This window comes from Sturnira hondurensis, unplaced genomic scaffold (genome assembly GCF_014824575.4).
Source record: "Sturnira hondurensis isolate 20B ecotype Veracruz unplaced genomic scaffold, ASM1482457v3 Scaffold0001918, whole genome shotgun sequence".
NCBI classification, from domain to species: Eukaryota; Metazoa; Chordata; class Mammalia; order Chiroptera; family Phyllostomidae; genus Sturnira; species Sturnira hondurensis.
This window is the reverse complement of record NW_028074549.1, coordinates 1,326,126-1,341,841: the sequence shown is the minus strand read 5'-3', so window position 1 is coordinate 1,341,841 and position 15,716 is coordinate 1,326,126. Positions and strand designations below refer to the sequence as shown.

Sequence of the window (15,716 nt, the reverse complement as noted above, 5' to 3'; positions counted from 1 at the left end):
TTTGAAAACCTAGGTGAAACGGACAAATTTCTAGAAAAAGATAATCTTCCAAAACTCAATGAAGAAACAGCTAAGAGCCTGAATAAACCAATGTCAGCAAATACAATTGAAGCAGTTATCAGAAATCTCCTGGTGCACAAAAGCCCTGCACTAGATGGTTTCTAGAAGATTTCTACAAAGCATTTAAGAAACAGCTAACCCCTATTCTTCACAGAGCATTCCAAAAACCCAAATAATGGAAGACTCCCAAACTCTTTTTATGAAGCCAGCATCATGCTAATCCAAAACCAGATAAAGACAAAACAAAGAAGTAAAACTTCAGCCATATATCACTGATGAACATAGATGCTAAAATCCTCAACCAAATATTGGTAAACCACATCCAACAATACATTAAAAAGATCATTCACCATGACCCAGTGGGATTCATCCCAGAAATGCAAGGATGTTTCAATATTCAAAAATCAGTAAATGTAATACATCATATAAAGAAAAGCAAAGACAAAAACCACATGATCATATCAATAGATGCGGAAAAAGCATTTGATAAGATACAACACTCATTTATGATAAAAACACTCAGCAAAGTGCGAATAGAGGGAGCATTCCTCAATACAATAAAGGCCATATATGAAGGACCTACAGCCAACATCATACTCAACGGGCAAAAAACAAAATCTTTTCCACTAAGATCAGGAACAAGACAAGGTTGCCCACTTTCACCACTTCTATTCAATACAGTACTGGAAGTTTTAGCCACAGTGATCAGACAAAAGAAGGAAATAAAAGGCATCCAAATCGAAAAGGAGGAAAGGAAACTGTCATTGTTTGCAGATGACATGATAGTGTACATGAAAAATCCTATACACTCTAGCCCAAAATTGCTCGACCTAATAAATGAATTGGCAAAACAGCAGGATACAAAGTCAATACCCAGAAATCAAAGGCATTTTTGTATACCAACAATGAAACAGCAGAAGCAGAAGCCAAGAAAAAAATCCCATTTGATATAGCAAGAAGAAAAATTAAATTCCTAGGAATAAACCTAACCAACAACATAAAAGACCTGCATGCAGAAAACTACACAACAATGAAGAAAGAAATCATGGAAGACACAAACAAATAGAAACACATATCATGTTATGGATTGGAAGAATTAACATTATCAAAATGTCCATACTGCCCAAAGCAATTTACAGATTCAATGCAATACCTATTCAAGTACCAATAGCATATTTCACAGACATAGAACAAACACTTCAAAAATTTATATGGTACCCTAAATGACCTCGAATAGCTGGTGCAATTTTGCGAAAGAGGAGCAAAGTAGGAGGGATCACAATACCTGATTCCAAACTGTATTACAAGGCCACTGTAATCAAAACAGCCTGGTACTGGCATAAAAACAGGTGCATAGACCAGTGGAACAGGACAGAGAGCCCAGAAATAAACCCAAGTGTCTATGATCAATTACTATTCAACAAAGGGGGCAGCAACATAAAATGGACTAAAAATAATGTCTTCAACAAATGGTGTTGGGAGAACTGGACAGTTACGTGCAAAAAAAAAAAAAAGAAAGTCAAGCACCATNCCTGCCCGACCCTGCTCGCTGTTGGCTCCGCCCCTCTTACCGTCCTCGTTGAACGGTTAGATGTAGTCGGACTTCCGTATAATTCAATTTTCTGTCCTTTGGTTGTGTCTTTGTTTCTCCAAACCTTTGTTTTATTCAAACTTGGTTGTGGGAGAAGGCACAGTGTTTCCACCTATGCCTCCATCTTGGCGGAAGTCTGTATTCAAGCACCATTTTATACCATACATCAAAATAAATTCAGGTGAACAAAATACTTATATATAAGCCGTGACACCATTAAAGTACTAGAGGAGAACACTGGCAGGAAAATCTCAGACATTTCGCATGGCAATATTTTTACTGATATGTACCCTAGAACATGGTACATAAAGGAAAGAATAAAGAAATTGGATTTCATCAAAATTAAAAGCTTTTGTATGGCTAAACAAAAGAGTATTGAAATCAAAAGACAACCAAGTACATGGAAAAACATATTTGCTAATGATTCCTCAGAGAAGGGTTTAATCTCCAAAATATACAAAGAAGTTACCCGACTCCACTCTAACAAGACAAGCAACCCAATTAAAAAGTGGGCAAAGGAGTTGAATAGACAGTTCTTCAAAGAAGACATACAGAAGATCCAGAGACACATGAAAAGATGCTATGTAACAGGCACGAACAGCCCAAAAGATGGATCAAGAAGAACTCAAAGTCCCAGAGCCGATAACTCTCGGCTACCGATAAATTGCCAGCCTCTCAGAAGCACAATTCAAGACACTGTTTATCAAGATGCTCACAGAACTGGTTGATTATAGTCACAAATTAGAGGAACATATGAAGGCTAAACTAACTGAAATGAAGGAAGATGTCCAGGAAACCAATAGCAATGGAAAGGAAACTGGGACTCAAATCAATGGAATGGACCAGAAGGAGGAACAAAACATCTAACCAGAAAGAAATGAAGAAATGAGAATTCAAAAAAATGAGGAGAGACTTAGGAACCTCCAGGACATCTTTAAACGTTCCAACATCCGGATTATAGGGGTACCAGAAGGGGAAAAGAAACAGCCACAAGTGGAAAACTTATTTGAACAAATAATAAAGGAGAACTTCCCCAGTCTGGCAAAGGAAATAGACTTCCAGGAAATCCAGGAAGCTCAGAGAGTGCCAAAGAAGTTGGACCCAAGAAGGAACACACCAAGGCACATCATAATTACATTAGCCAAGACTAAAATGAAGGAGAGAATCCTAGAAGCAGCAAGGGATAAGGGGACAGTCACCTACAAAGGAGTACCCATCAGACTGTCAGCGGATTTCTCAAAAGAGACCTTACAGGCAAGAAGGGGCTGGAAAGAAGTATTCCAAGTCATGAAATCCAAAGACCTACAGCCAAGATTGCTTTATCCAGCAAAACTTTCATTTAGAATGGAAGGACAGATAAAGTGCTTCTCAGATAAGGTCAAGTTCAAGGAGTTCATCATCACCAAGCCCTTATTATATGAAATGCTAAAGGGACTTATATAAGAAAAAGAAGATGAAAAATATCAACAGTGAAAGGACAGCAAATTCACAGTTATTAACAACCACACCTAGAACAAAAGCAAACCAAGAGGACAGCTAGATCAGGAGTGGAACCATAGAAATGAAGAACACATGGAGGGTTAGAAACAGGGGGGTGGGAGGGAGAGAAGGGGGGAAGAAGGCACAGAAAATAGCATAGAGGGTAGGTAGAAAAATAGATAGGGGGAGGGCAAGGATAGTGGGAGAAATATAGAATCTAAAGAACTTGAGACACGTGGTTATAAACTAAGGCGGGGAGAATGGTGGGGGAGGGCGTGTGCGGGTGGAGGGGAATGAAGGGGAGGAATAGAACAACTGTAATGGTACAATCAATAAAATATATTTTTAAAAAAGAGAGAAGTAGAACTAAACATTAAACAACTAGAAGATCAGAACATCGTCAAATAAGTGGGGTGATTGTGGCATGATCATTTGATTTAGAATTGTGCATGCATTTTATTTATGCTTCTTATTGTTTGTTTTTTAGTCATTGTATTGATTGGACTTCCAGAGGGAGAAGAAAGGGAAAGAATTAAAGTTATGTTGCTCATTAAAAAAAATTAAGTGAAATCAACACTAATAAAAAATTAAAGTAACATTGACAGATATTAAAATTGAAATGCAGAGATACAATACTCTGACAGATAGTTTACCTCAAAGTCTATCAGCTGTAGGTCAGCTCTCAGTGTCACCAGCAGGCCACTATTGTAGAGTTCTTGTGCTAGCTGAGCCACAGCCTCTGTTGGGGTTTCTTTGTCATTTGCACCACAGAGAATTTCTTTCATTTCTTGCAGTAATTTTGACACTTCTTCTGAAGCCTAGTGACCAAAAAGTATGCTATGACTTAAGTAAATAAAAATTTTCAGGCTATAAACAAATGAATGAACAAAAATCATTTATTTAGGCCCTATTTATTTAGGATCAAAAAACACTGTACAGTTACAAACAAACAAAAACCTTTTAGTACGCACTGCTTTTGTATTTTAAAAAATACATAAACAAAATATCTCTAATATTACTATTTAGTCACCATAACTGGAAAAATATTCTTTTAAACCTACTCAGACACAGACAACTTTGTTAGTAATTAATTCTAAATTTAACTCTTGAAAATTAAATTTTAAAAACTTATCAGTAGCTACTAGTCTTTAAAGCATTTGCTAAGGTTTTTCAACAAGTCTCTATTTTTCTGATTTTTAAAAAAGATTTTATTTATTTATTTTTAAAGAGAGGGGAAGGGAGGGATCAAGAGAAGGAGAGAAACATAGATGTGGGAGTGATAACACCTATTCATTGTCTCTTGTACTCCCCCAACTGAGGAACTGGCCCACAACCCAGGCATGTTCCTTGAGTAGGAATCAAACTGGTGACATTTTGGTTCACAGGCTGGCACTCAGTATACTGAGCCACACTAGACAGGACATTTTGTGATTTTGTAAGTGGACTAGGTATAAAATCATAAGTTGTCAAAACCCATAAACTTTCTTTGTCAATCTCCTTTCCCCTCACACACAGTCATCATCTTTTGTGCTATCTATAAAACTTAAACAACAACAAAAAAACTCCACTACATTTAAAGAATAATAGGAAAATCCATAGAGGTAGATTAGTGTATGCTAGGGCTAGTGAGGGTAGAATGAGATATGACTGCTAATGGGGTACAGAGTTTCTTTTGGGGGTTGGAAATATTCTGGAATTAGATAGTGCTGATGGTTGTACAACCTTGAGTATACTAAAAATTACTAAACCGTACAATTTTAAATATCAATTATATGGAATGCAAATTATATCTCAATAAAAAGCTTAAAATATTAATACAGATGAAGAGCGGAGAGCAGGCCAATTAGTTAACAATTTGATTTGCTGGCCATTTAAAAATATATACCCTGTTTTTTGGACCATAAGATGCACCCAAGTTTTTGAAGAGGGAAATAGAAAATTTTGAAGCAAAAAGTGTGGTAAAATATTTAATAACATAAATAACATAATATTTTACCAATATAAATGTAAACAGACCTCAATAGCAGCATTAACAACCATTATTCCTCCCAAATTGTGGAGGGAGGGAAGTTCGTCTTATAGTCCAAAAAATACAGTATATCACAGTTTTAAGTATAGTACTCTAATAATTATAATTGGAGAAGGAAATAAAGAGAATAAGGCAATATAAAAATAATTCATAGTAGATGGCACTACTTAAAAATAATTTCCAGATATATTTTACGATCTGACTGAAGCAATCCTTAATTATTAAATGTTAGAAGTTTTTTAAGTTGTGATATATATCCATAGAAGAGCACTTTAAACATATATATATGAAGAGTTAAGAATAATGGTAAAGCAAACACCTTTGTTATCACCAAACAGCTCAAGAAACAACATTTTAAGTACCCTAGAAGTTATCTGAATGGCCCTTTTTCAGGCTAAAGAAAAATGTTTATGTTTCTGATGCCAATTATTAACTTACTTTTCTTCATACTTTTCTCATCTATGTTTGCAGCCCAAAACAATATAGTTTAGTTCTGTTGATTTGGGATAGTACCTGTCCCCTTGTGAGATTCATCCATGCTGTTGCATGTAAGCAGTTCTTAATTTTTGTTGCTCCACAGTATTTTAATGAGTGACCACTTCAATATCATCTCTATTGTTGATGAACATTTGGGTTGTTTTCACTGAGGGGTTATTATGAACAATACAATGCTATGAACATTCTTGTACATGAATCCTGAGCCCATGTTTAAGAATTTCTCTATAATGTATATCTAGTAGAAACACACATAGCTTCCTAACAGATAATACACTGAACTGGTTTCCAAAAATCAATTTACACTTTATTAGTCACAGTGAATCAAAGTTCTTATTGTTTTCCACACTTGTCAGCACTTAACATTGTCAGACAATTTTGTGAGGTAGACACGTGTATTATGAATATATTATAGCTAATTGGACTTTTCTTGATTACTAATGAGGATTAGTATCTTTTTTCTGTTTTTAAAATTTTTTCTTAACTTTGTCATTCAGATTTACTCTTTTATGAAGATCATTTCTTTTTTTCTCTTTGGACCAGTATTTGGCTTGATATTACAAAGTATACGAGGATTAAAATATATTTCTACATTACTTTCAAGATGTAGGATGAGAAGCATATTTCTACATCCTTACAAGAGAATAAGATTATATCATACACTGAGACAGAAATATATTATGCACTCAAGGGTATTTACTTTATAGATATCTTTAGTCTTATCATAAACTAGTAACTTTAGAGAGAAATCAAATATGCAGGACTCAACATTCCTTTGAGGATATGACTAAAACACTGAAAAACCCTTCCTATGGGGAAACTGTGCTTGGTAGGACCTTAAACAATGTTAAAATGAGGTTGCAAAATTCTAGAAACTATCAGTTGATCTTTAAATAAAAACTTCTTAACCTGTATACCAGTATAACATTATATACTGGTACCCCTTAGATTTTTAAGCTTGTAGTCTAGAGAGATCCAAGTTTCATCAGTGACTCCAGGTAATGAATCAGGAGTGAAGACAATAGACTCAACAATTATCAGGTGTATGAAAACTGAAATCAACTTAAATGTATTTAAATGTATTTAAATGTCCCATCACAGACCATATTTGGGGTATTTCATTAAACTTTTATGTTGGTTTTTGGCCTTGAATACATATATTTTAAAAATAATGTTATTGCTTTAGCTCATACCTTGTCTGTCTTTTTGTCTTGCTTTTTTAAAATGGCTAAGTTGTCTTTCAGAATTTTCACAATTTCTGCTGGATTTTTATGTGATTTACTAAACAAAGGCATTTTTTCATCTATAGAAATCACTTCTTCCAATATGGAATGCTAAAAACAAACATATAAAAAAACCAAAATTATAAATTTAACTCAACGTAATTAAATTGTTACACTAAAATGATATGTTTTTAATTCAGTAATTTAAAACATTAAAATCCAACTAAAATGAGTTTCATCAAGTTTTAAGCTGAATTTAAGCGCATATGAAATATTTCTGAAACTTTACCTACATGGTTTTCCTCAAAGTTTAAAAGTTTTCCTATAATAGAAACACAGGATTACACAAGAATGGGAAAAGAGAGCAAGCTTTAGAGAACAAGCTGGCATTTAAAACTAGATTATTTTGACTAAAAACTGATGATGATCATAGTAGATAAAATAAAATATGGAACACTGAAGTGGGATCGAGATCCACATACTACGGTACAGTAATATTTAAAAGCACGCTAATCCACAGCAATCACAAAATTACCATGTAAAACTATTTAGAACCTGTTCTTTTCTCTTCAAATATTCAGCTGAGTATACTCATTGATAAAATGAGGACTACCATGGTGGAGGGTGAGAAGAGTGGGAAAAGGAGTATCAATTCTTGTTTTTGAGAACATCTATTTACATAGAGCAGAGAAAGCCAAATACGGCTGTCATTGCCCTATTTATACTAAAAATGTAGGTATTGAGGGAAAAATGTTATAATCAAAGGCTCCAGTTAGTTTAGGCATATTCATTTACTTTATACTTTTTAGAAAAAATATTTCAAGCATTGCAGAAATATGATGTAGTAAACATCGAAGGCTGCCATTAACCAATGACCCAGAGATAATAACTATTATTAATTTGGTATAATATTTCTCCTCCTGAATTTTTACTATACATATAAAAATAAGTACATTTTAAAACAACAATAGAATAGTACTAAATAATAGTATTTTGCAGCTTTCTGCAACTTTTTATATCTTGAATACCATTTTGTAAGTGCATGTTTAGATATATATTTTATAGTAATATAGTATTCCATTATACAGATACATTATATAATTATTTGGCAAGTTCTCATAATTTATTTTACCAATACCCTACTGATGAACTTTTGGGTTAATAATACTATGTCTCCTAATATTTTTATTAACAATGAAGATTGTATGTAAATGTGTACACAAATATGTATACCAGTTGACAGTAGCACTCTTCTAACCAGCTATTCCTGTGGTGTAACCTTGGCTATGATTCTATATTCCTTATTTCCCTAGATTCCTACTCCCTAATATAGTTCCCTAGTATTTGACAGATCAGTGAGTTACCTTACATCCTTCCAATAAATTACTTCAGTATTGTTTGGGGCCAAGAATGCAATACATAGATGTTATGAAGTAGGAATCAAAACTGTTGGTATAAATTTTGATATTAAATGGAAGACGAAAAACAACATTCCATGCTTTCAGTAGGGATGCCTTAATTTCCCAATGTGGGAGGGTAATGTGAAGGGGAACTTGTCCACTTTTAGGGCAAGGATAAGTTTGAAAAGCATGTTACAGGACACAAGTCAGCCTTAAAGATGATACAAAAAGTTGACAGAGCACTGAAAGGTAAATATGTGAAAATCACACTGTGAGTCTCAGAGGGTGGTGTCAGGTGCAAAACGAAAGAGCACTGGAAGAACATTGTGTCCTGTTGTACCAGGGCGCAGCCAAGAGGGGCCCCCCCAAAAAAGGGATTTGAAATGGGGTCCAGAACTCAAGGTGTCCATGAAATATTAGAAAGACATATAAGATATCCTCACCCCTTACCCTCCCCCGCCCCCCCCCCGCCCCTGCCACAGGTGTCAGCTGGGGGAAGGGACAAATGGAGCAGGGCCATGGAGCAAGGCCATTGAGAGTTGTTTTGCATAGAAACAATTTTGCAGATAACCTCTAGAATGGTCATTTAACATATTTATAACCTTTAGCTGGTTTCATAGATATGTTAAATAGCTGTGGCCATACTTTGAGCCAGGGAGAAGGGAGTGACTTCCACCCAGGATGTAAGTGGGAGGCCACACCCCCTGGTTACAGGGCCTGCGTGAGAGCTTGGAGTTGATTGGCTCCATGCCATAGGGCCACACCTGCCCAGACTCACTATGGCAGCCCAGTAAAGCTGGGAGGATATGGGAATCTCAGCAGGCACAACTAGTTGTAGGAGGAGTCAGAAATGGGGCTGCAAAGGAGGACTGGCACAGGGATTTAAATGCAGACACAGCAGCCATTAAAAAGAGAGAACTGCGCACTTTTGGCCAGAACGGGGACTCCGCAGCCATGTGAGGGAGAATCACCATGCAGCTTTAGTGGAGAATTGCCACTCAGCTTTGGCAGAGTGGTGACCCTACCCCTGCAGCCAGGTAAAGAAGAAAGCCATGCACTTTTGGCAGAGTGCAGACCCCTGAAGTTTTGGTAGAGGAGGCCCAGGCAGCTTTGGGAGTGCTCCCTTTGGCCGTGTGGCCTGGTAAACAGGAGAGACTTTGCCTGGAAAAATGGGTACAAAAAACTCTTGCCAGTGGACCATGAGAAGGTGCCACATGGCTTTGGAGTAATTAGAAATCCTGCCTGGATGGCGACACAGCTGACGGTGCCAGCAACCTGAAACACAGATGTGTGCTTCTTTTCCTGAGTTACGGTACTCTGAATTAGGGTGGGGGGGGGAGGAAGCGCTGTGGGGGTCTGTGGTTATCCTAAAGGACTTTGATATATTAATGGGGACATTGGGCACTACTTTAAGTCTGTGTATAGCTTTAAATAAACCTTTCCTTTCCTTTTCACAAATCTTGAGCATTGAGAGATGTCTTTCCTCTGGCAGTGGACAGATGAGCCCAATAGGTATTAGTATACCATCCTTGGGAGGAGCCCCTGTTGTTCTGTAACAGTTTTTCGCATCCCTGGGTGGGCCAAATATCACCCCCCCTTGGACCTCTGTTTGGTAACACTGTCCCTTTATAAAACTCAAAACTAAAATTATAAAAATGCATTAGGCTTTTCTTTAGGCCTAAACATAAGTAAAGGCAAAGTATATTTAAAAGTTTATCTAATGTGGAGGGAGGTGAGTGCTGAAACAATCATTAGATGATTGGGCAGAGCAAGCAACGTGTTTCTTTGTACCTAGGTCATTTTGGGCACAGTATGTGATCTTTCTAAGACTCTATGTTCTTACCTGTAAATGGTGATAATAACATGTACCTATTAGGACTGTTGTAAGAATTAAAGGTATGCAGAGCACCTTGCATAGGGCTTAGTAAAAGTGAAGTACAATATCTTTAGCTGCTATTATTACAAAACATTCCATGACAAATAATGAATCATTCACTAGAGAGAAAGGCTTAGTAACTGAGATATTTTGTCTTTATTAAGTGCCCTAGATACATCTAACTTCTTGAGCCACTTATACATTTTTTAAATATAAATTTATTTTTGAATGTTACCTATTCAATGTTCAAGTACTAAGCATTACAAATTTTAATACTAGATGCATTTGTATAACTGTTATCTTTCTTTATGCAGTTCTGTACTAAGGAATGTCAGTCAGCTGTAGGAATTTCAACTAAATACATGCTCCCTGACATCAAAACAGAGCACAAATTATGATATGGTATCATATATATGATATGACATAGTTTTTGTTCATTACCTATTGCACTGTTCAAGTCTCGCTGTAATGAGCTAATTCCAATGCTAATTCCACTAAAATTACAAACATTTTCAGAACATGTTAATATAACAGTTATCCAGCATTACCTCATTCGGTGTATCCCATTTTTTCATGTATTTACTGAGTAAGTACTAGGCACAGGTATTTTGCTAAATACTAGGGATAGAAACACACAATCCCTCCTCTTTGGAGCTTATTATTAAGTAGAAAAGTAAACATTTTAGGGACAATGATATTATATAACAGTGGGTATTACCACACAGTATACACAGTTTTCTTTTCAACTAATAAAGTATTCATTTTTTTAATTATTATTTTAAGGTATCTATTTACTGTAATAACTAGCACATAAAATTAGTTTAATAATGTTTTATGATTTCATAGGATCATTATTCTTCAATTCTTGGACCCATATGGGAGTCATATCTCTCATATTTGAGGGAAATCAATACCCAAACTCTCAAACCATGCCACTTCAGCCCCCATACCCCCTAAAAATTAATGTGCTCTCTTTCCTGTGTTCTCTTCAGACCATGGTCAGCCCTACCCCACTCCCAGTCCGAACACCTGCCTTCATGACTTTCAAATTCAAAGCTGTTCCTTCTATGATATGGGCAACATGTTCATCAGTGCCATGTGTACCCATCCCAGTTGCATTATTTACCCCACCTTTATTTAATAATGAGCCCAATGGAACTCACAACTACCTGTCTAAAAACACACATGGTACTTAAACCCCCATACTCTGAGTTGATAATTGATTATTATGATTCCATAGTTACTAGCCTTTGTAGGGGACTGGTTTGTTTTGGTCTGGCAAATATGACTCAGCTCTGTATGGAAAACCTATAGAAGTGAAGTGGTGGGCAGGAGCCAGACCGTCAAACCAGGTTTTCCCATGGGAATCAGGCCTAGAAAATGCTGACAGATTGTTATGGCTTGCTCCCGCTAAAACTCCATCATCCTGGCCTAAAACAACAAATGTATATTGTCTATCTTCAAGGTAATATCAAAACCTGTATGAGTTTTCCCAAGGACAGAGCTAACCAGCTCAATGCCATTCCCCTCTGCATGTTATTTTCATTTTCTTGATTGTACCTGAAATATAGACAATAATATTCTATGTAATAGATAACAAATCTTTCTCTGAGGTAAGACTGGAAGAAAACAATAAAAGCCTGTCTAGGCAAGGGTCAGGGTGCTCCCCTCTTGAGGGAGTGGCTGAGGCATCCATGGGCACTCTCCCCTTGAGAGAGTAGTCATGTCTGTTCCCTTTTTCTCCACAGGATTGTTGTCACCTATGCATTTATTCTCATCGTCAGCCACAACAGGCAGACTCTGCTGGATGAAGTCAGCCACAAGCCTTATCTGGGTATCATTTATTCCATCTGTAAATTTAAGGGTTCTTTTTTTTAAATTATGAATTCATCTATTCATATCACTTAACTCATAATTTTCTATTTCATTCATAAAATTAGATATCAAAAAATTACCAAATGCTTTGGGAAAACCTAGATACATTTACATGTTAATACCAGTTTGGTTACTTTATTTTTTCATTATATCTCCATGACTTACTAATTTTATAACTAGAAGTTTGTGCTTTTTGATCCCTCCATCCATTTCATACATCCCCAACCCTTGCCTCTGAACACCACTAATCTGTTCTCTTTAAGCTTTAATTCCACATATAAGTAAGATCATATAGTATTTATCTTTTTATGTCTTACTTATCTCACTTAGCATAATGCCCTAATGGTCCATCCATGTTGTCACAAATGACAACATTTTATTCTTTTTAATGGCTGAATAATATTCCACTGTGTATATGGATATTCATCTATCAATGAACACTTAGGTTATTTCCATATTTTGTCTATTGTAAATAATGCTGCAATGAACACTGGAGTATGTATGTATTTTTTGAATTAGTGTTTTCATTTTCATACAAATAACAAGAAGTAGATGGAACTGCTGGATCATATGATAGTTCTATTTTTAATTTTTTGAGGAACTTCCATAATGTAACAGGGGGTTCTTAATGAAAGATATAGCATAATATTCCTAGATTGGCCATATACAATAAGCTCTAGGTTATTCATGACTTGTCCATATTCATTCTGAATCTTTACCTCCTTATATTCACCATATCTGAAAATAAAATTCTTAAGATGGAGACAAAAAGAATAAAGGAGTCTTAAAAATGGTGTCCTCTAGGGAAAGGATTGGTAGTAATAAATTTTTCATAAAGTCTACCTCAGAGTTTTTAGAAAATCCGTTATATTTTAGCAGAGCAGGAAAGAAGGACAAGAAAAGATGCCATGTTAGTCTGGCAGACTGACACTAGATCAATGTCTCCTGGGCAATGCAAACTATATCAGGGCCTGGCACATCAACCTGCCCTCTACCATTAGTGCTGATAATGGGCCATGGAACACACAAATGCCAGTGAATTGACATGGGCTTTGTTATACTTTTCCACTTTCAAGAGTACATAAACAGAATAAACAACACAAAATGTAGATTTTATTTAAAGGAAGAACAAGAAGCACAAGAAAATGAGAGAAATACTATGGACTTGGATAGGAAAGGATGCTTCCAAAATTACTTCTCTGTAAGAGATAGAAGATATCATTGAAAAAAAAAACACAAAACAATTTAGAAAAAAAGAGAGCTAGCCAAGATAAAATATCAAACACACACACATATGGTAGAGGAAGATGGTGACGGGGTATGAGGGAGCAGATTCCACTTCCCCCTACACACTGGAGAAAAATCTAGCCCATCTATGGAGAAACAGAGCAAACAGTCAACAGCACCCCAGCATATATGAAAATAAGAGACCAAAACTTGTAGTGGATACTGAAAAACCAGAAGATAAGGAGACTGCTTCAGGACAATAAGGTCCCTGAAACTAGTTTGGAGACCAGTACGGCTATAGTCCCAGGCCCATCGCCCTCAGCTGAGTCTACTACAGAGTCCCTCAGAGGAGCCGGGTAAACTGCTCCCTCCCTCCCTGGCCAAACCAGGTTTAAGCAGCACCCAGAGAGACTTGATTGCCTGAAGTCACAGAGTAGGAAATAAGGACAAAGAGGCAAACGCCCAAGGGCTGTGATCACCTGCAGAGTCTGAGGTCACCAGATTGGGAGAGTTGAGAATTGTGCAGTAATGGGCACTGACCCTAACAGTCACTGGTCTGGCTGGATAATTGGGCTGTACAGAGCGGCAGACTTGAGTAGGAGGAATTTCTGAAAAAGAAAAACTGTTTGGGGAATTCTCCCACAACAGCCACTAGGTCTACTTCCCACCCAAGTGGGCAGAAATCCTGAGGTTCCACAGAAGGCCCTGTGCACCCCCATAGAACTGGGAAGGGTTCAGACCCAAACCCAGGGACAAAGGCATCCCTGCTGGGCTCGCACGCTCCTGCACCCCAGCCCACAGTGGGAACCCCTGGGGGGGGGAAAGTGCTCTCAGGAACACCTGGATCCAACACTGAAGGCGCTAAGGAAGGGTACTGAGGAGCCACACTAGCTCTAGGGAGAATGCATGCAAGACTGGCAGAGTGCAGATCAGGAAAGGAGAAAATCATACAAATCACCCCTCGGCCTGCTGCAGCCACCAAGATCAGAAAAACGGGTTTGGTCACTTTGCAACCAACAAGAGATTTGTGTGTGTGTGTGTGTGTGTGTGTGTTTTAAGTAATCATTTTTTATTTTTATTATTGCTTTATCTTTCAATATATTTTTCTCTCTTTCCTTCTTTCTTTCATTCCAATTTTATCTCTTCTTCCTCGCTTCTCCTGCTTTTTCTTTAAATTTTAAATACCCACAAGCAAGACAAAAAAACCTGGAACTGAGAAAAGACTAGAGTTGGAACCAAAGAGGGGGGCATCCTGGCAGTTGAAAAAGACAGACAAATTTCACTTTGCTATTACAGCCAACCTGCAAGTTACTGCATATTTGTACTATCATTTTCCATTATTCTTACACCTTTTATTTTAATAGAACTTTCATATTCCTCTTCCTTCGGTATAGGTATAGTCTTTGTTTGGCTGGTTATATTGTATCATTGGACAGGCTTCCCTTGTTCTCTCTTTCACAGTGTATTGCTAATTTACTGTACTTTGTGTCACTTGTATTCCTTTAGCACACTGCTCAAGGTCTTACACTCCCTATTCTTGTTATGCAGATTACATAGATTCTGTCACAGGATTGTTGCTCTAATATTATTGTAAATAATAGCTGTTCCATACAATTGTAAATATTTCACACCTCCCCTGTATCTTAGCTAACTTCACAGTTTCCTGAACTCTATTACTATAGTGTGTAACTCTATTCTCCCACACACTACACCTATTTACTATCCTTTAATCTCACCTTACGTCAGAATCTAACCTCCCACAATCTCACTCACTGCTTCCTAGGTCCAACTCAAAATCCTTCCCTCCCCAAAAAGAGCCTTATCTTCTTTTCATCCTTTCTAAAAAGTGGCTAGTTGAGTAGATCACGGTTAACATTATAAATAGCCAAAGGATCCCCTATCTCTTTTCTACCAGCTGCTACTATAAATATCACTTGCTGTCTTAAACCATTTTCTCTTCCCTTCCTATTGATCACAAAAAAGAGTTGGTGAAAGTGGTGAAAACCAGGATACCAACTGAAAGAAAAAGTCCGATAACAAATGAACCACCAGCAGATAAAAACAAAAGAAGGTGAAGGAGAAAGTGGAAACCACAAAAACCTCAATCCAGGACCTGTCTGAAAATACAACTAAATAGTGGAGAAAGTATACAGTACAAACAACTGAATAAGAGCAAAAGACAATACTCAAAACCTTGTACACACAGAAGAACCAGCTTCAACACAACCTGAACTCACGAGCACAAAAAAATACAACAGGTGGTGTACACAGTGACCCTCAGTTAATCAGATGGTGGGAAGGACCTACCAAGGAAAGACCCAACAACAATCAAAACCCAAAGACAAACACAGAGCCAACTTAAAGGACAGCCGAAGACCAGTGAGCTTGGATGATAAAGGAGACTACAACACTGAATCTCACAGGTATTATACCACAGAAGTTCACACCATAAATCCAGGAA

At 37.0% G+C, this 15,716-nt stretch overlaps 1 protein-coding gene across 1 annotated transcript in view; it reads right to left on the bottom strand.

Moving 5' to 3' along the window:
- The window catches only part of CAB39L (calcium binding protein 39 like), a 35,113-nt gene extending 24,012 nt beyond the window's left edge, over nucleotides 1-11,101 (bottom strand). Inside the window, exons 1-5 of the mRNA XM_037037737.1 lie at nucleotides 11,082-11,101; nucleotides 10,595-10,647; nucleotides 7,171-7,199; nucleotides 6,848-6,988; nucleotides 3,784-3,948 (exon numbers count right to left, since the gene is read on the bottom strand). Of these exons, the coding sequence (XP_036893632.1) occupies nucleotides 3,784-3,948; nucleotides 6,848-6,988; nucleotides 7,171-7,199; nucleotides 10,595-10,647; nucleotides 11,082-11,101 (408 nt within the window). The remainder of the gene's footprint in view (nucleotides 1-3,783; nucleotides 3,949-6,847; nucleotides 6,989-7,170; nucleotides 7,200-10,594; nucleotides 10,648-11,081) is intronic.
- Between the last annotated feature and the right edge of the window lie 4,615 nt (nucleotides 11,102-15,716).